Consider the following 4,017-nt stretch of genomic DNA (forward strand, 5'->3'; position numbering starts at 1 on the left):
ACCTTTTATTATGTAGTGCTGGAAGTGAAATTGTTCAAATGTGGAAAGAAAATAATAAAAGAAACAAAGACTGTAGTACTTCTTTGATAGGCTGTTATTTACTCAAGAATTATCAGATAATGGTTTGCACTTGTTCCCTTCATAGGTTTGTTTCTAAGTTTGTGAAAGTTCATCATTTTCATTCTCTTCCAGGAAAGTGGAGGACCTGCAGTTTCGTGTAGAGGAAGCATGTATTACCAAAGGAGATCTAGAGGTAACGTGATTGTCAACTAAACACATAATTCATCCAATAGAGTGTGACATGTTATCTCTCTTATCTGATTAATGCTGCTTTAATCATAGTTTTGAAATAGGCAAGTTTAGATTCATTGCTTTACTGTATGCGTTTAAAATGGTTGTATATTTTATTATAGTTTTAAAAATATATCTAATATATTTACTCTCTTGGAAAGGGAAAATATACATTTTTTTGTTAGATTTTCAGGTTAAAATGTAAATATCGACAGAAAAAAAAGTCACATTTCAAGAATTAAACCGCATGAACTGAACACCACTCCTCCTGAATGTGACTGAATTTGTTTAATTTACTATGTATCTGATTGTTATCTGTGTAATTTTTTCTGGGTTAACATCAAAATGTCATGCAAAACCTTAGTTAAACCAGTCCCTCTGCAGCTTAGTTTACATAAAGTATTTTAATCTTTAATCTTAAACACACTGAGTGCTGACTTTTAAATACTCTCAAAAGTCCTGGTGGTCTAGGCTAGAGGATCTGTTTTACTGAAGAAAAACATTGTAAGTTATTTTTTATGCTTGAAAATTTTGAGACAGTTTTTTAGGTTAGCACTTAGTGTATAGGCTTAAAACTCTTATTGTAAAGGATTGAAATATTTTTTTAAAGTTCTGCTGCAGCGTGTAAAATAAACTGTACCTCTGACCAGTTCAGCTAAATACTATCATAATAATGATACGTTTTATTTAAAAAGCACTTTTCTGTACACTGAAGGACAATGTACATCTAATAATATATATATTCTAATGATATATAAACAATTACAAACTCATAAGTATTACAAAATACAATGTAATCTAAGTACACCTGAGTAAAGTAAGAGGAGTAAGCTGATACTGTATAATGAGATGGGTTTGCAGTCTAGTTCTGGATAGTAGTGATGTTCGATACTGCCAGTTTTCTTTTGGATACTGATACCAAGTAAAATTTGGCTGGTATCGGCGACACTGATCCGATACTGATACTTTGTGATAACACACACAATGTGTCTGGTAAATTTTAAAAAGATGCATTTTTAAAATTACCGCTTTATAAATAATACATGAGAGAGTAATTTATTTAATTTAAAAGTCTTTCTAACCCTAATCTTATATTTGTTTAGCACAATTCTTATTGTAAAGAAATCTAATAATTTTTGAATAGTGAATAAAAGTGACAAAAATATTCTAAAAGTTGTTACTTTGTATATTTTGTAGCATTGTTTGTGGGTTTGCAAGAAGGTCCTTGGCCAAAGCTAATGCTGTTTGGGGGGGCCATGGCATAAAAAAGTTTGGGAACCCCTCATCTAGAATTTAATTACAGACAGTCAGACAAAGCAGATTTTATGTTAAAATGACCTGCCATACATACATACATCTACAGACTGAGTGACTGACGTGCCACTGTGCTTATGCATTGCTCAAGCGGAAGAAAAAGTAGTTCCCTCAACAACATATGATTAAGACAAGATTGGAATAGTTTACCGGTAGTTATTTTCCACTATGTTCCTGTTAATGATGTACATTATGTGAAGTAACTAAAGTATCAAATTATCGATGTTTTGATTTTAGTATCAATTCCAGAACATAAAGTTCTAGTATCAGTAGTATCGATATTTCAGTATCTATCTGCACATCATTACTGGATAGTGAGAGAGAGGTGATATTTCTTATTTCAGCGGGTATTGAGTTCCAGAGTCAGGGGGCAGAGTTTCTGAATGCATGGGTCCAAATGGTGGTGGGATAGGCATAAGGTACAGAGAGGTGGAGGCAGATCTGAGGGAGAGAAGGGATGGAGATATGAAGAAATTCAAAATAATTTTTATGTAGTTAACCGAGTAAAAGTGTACCAATAACTATCAGATACAATAATGAAGATGACGATGAAGAAGATGAAACAAATCCAGTTGGGTTTAGGAGCACAGCAGGATGCATTTCCTCCAGATTAGCTTGAAGGACAACCTTTTTTCTTAATAATTTTTGTCAATGAAATTGACTCTTTATCCCTCCTAATATTTACACTTTAAACTCAAAACATAACCTTTCTTTTCAAATTCCGAGTGTTCTTTTTCACTACTTTTGCTCCATTTTCTTTTTATAGCAAAAACCAGGAAAGAACACTGAAGTTGTTTTAATAAAATAACTAATTTAAAGCAATCTTTCCTTCAAAGGTTTTCCTTCCGCTGTACATTTTAACTTTTTCAATGTCTAACTCATCATTTTTCCTACTCCGTTTTATTAAACCATTCATTCTCCATCTGCCTTTAATGACATTACCATTTTCATATCCTTTTTTGTAATTGTTGTCTTTCTTCTTACTTGCTTTCATCTTCGTTTATTATGCTTGTTACATGCATCTTCTTCTCTCTTGTGAAGAATTAGTTACTAAGGTAGTTTATTTCAAGTGCTGAAGAGAAAATCAAATGAACATATCTGAGAAATAGGATATTAAAACAATGATTAACTCAGATTATTTCAAACGACAAAATGTTGAAAAAAAATCCAATCAGTCCATCACTTGCTGCTCTTCTTTTCAAAGCCTTTTTTTCTGTCTGTTGCTTAAGGCTGGTATGTTGCATTGGTGTTTTCTCTCCTCTTCATGCTTTTTCTTACTAACAGACGCAGACCAGGCTGGAGCATGCCCACATAAAGGAGCTTGAGCAGAACCTGCTCTTTGAAAAGACCAAAGCTGAAAAACTCCAGAGGGATTTAGAGGACTCTAGGGTAATGCTGGCACTTACGTCCACCATCAGAATTGAGTCATGCTGTTTTCTCCACTGGCTTTATTCATGACAATAGGCAATATGTATGGGAATACCCTAGCATTGAAGAACAACTGCTCATTGTATTTCATGACAGCTGAAGCCATTTTCAGAAGGATAGTTTGTTTTCCGGCTAACAGTTTAAATTGTTGAAGAATGGTTTTATTATAACATCAAAAAGAAAAATATTTACCCTGGACGGGTTCTTCTTCAATGAAATGTTTTGTCTCTTCTCCGAGAGACTTCTTCAGTCTGAGGAGTTTCAGGTGAACTCAGTCTTATAAGCACTGCTTCGAACAGGACAAACAGGTTAGTCACATGCAAAACAGGACCATCAGCCAAACAATAGGTTGTTAGTGCCTTGATTAGCTCTGTTGTTCATAGAGGGTCGTGCCCTATCAACTGACTGTCTTTGGGACCTTGATTCACACCTTTTGCTCACGGGGGCTGAGTCGTACTTGCACTAACAGCATTGTAGGAGGAGGACAACTTGACACGAAGGCCTCCACCTCTGTTTAATGGTGGACGGTTTTTCTTCACAAAAATGGCTTCCTTTACTTCTCTCTCAAACCAACGTTCCTCTCTATCAAGGATGAGAACATCTTCATCCCTGAAAGAGTGACCGCTGGCCTGTACATGAGTGTAAACTGCAGAGTCCTGGCCTATAGATGTTGATCTGTGCTGGCTCATTCTTTTGAACAGTGGCTGTTTTGTTTCCCTGATGTATAACTGATCACAGTCTTCCTGGCACTTAGCAGCGTATACAATATTACTCTGTTTTTGCCGGGGAACTGGATCTTTGGGGTGAACCAATCATTGTTGTAATGTGTTTTGGAGTTTTGGGGATTTAACTTGTGTTCCAGTGGGTGATGGGAATCACCCACTGGAACTTAGGAGCTTACTCTAAAAACATAGGCAGTAACCAGAAAATGGAAGGGAGGAGCGTGGCCAGAATTTTACCGGAAATGCTTCATAATGACCGTGG

The 4,017-nt window shown here is 35.5% G+C and overlaps 1 protein-coding gene across 1 annotated transcript in view; it reads left to right on the forward strand.

The window, feature by feature from the left end:
• clip1b (CAP-GLY domain containing linker protein 1b) overlaps positions 1 to 4,017 on the forward strand; it is a gene marked incomplete in the record, with an annotated part of 106,130 nt that overhangs the window by 45,891 nt on the left and 56,222 nt on the right. The window contains 2 exon segments of the mRNA XM_014023516.1: positions 193 to 253; positions 2,890 to 2,994. Of these exon segments, the coding sequence (XP_013878970.1) occupies positions 193 to 253; positions 2,890 to 2,994 (166 nt within the window).

Source organism: Austrofundulus limnaeus, unplaced genomic scaffold (genome assembly GCF_001266775.1).
Source record: "Austrofundulus limnaeus strain Quisiro unplaced genomic scaffold, Austrofundulus_limnaeus-1.0 Scaffold374, whole genome shotgun sequence".
Lineage (NCBI taxonomy): Eukaryota > Metazoa > Chordata > Actinopteri > Cyprinodontiformes > Rivulidae > Austrofundulus > Austrofundulus limnaeus.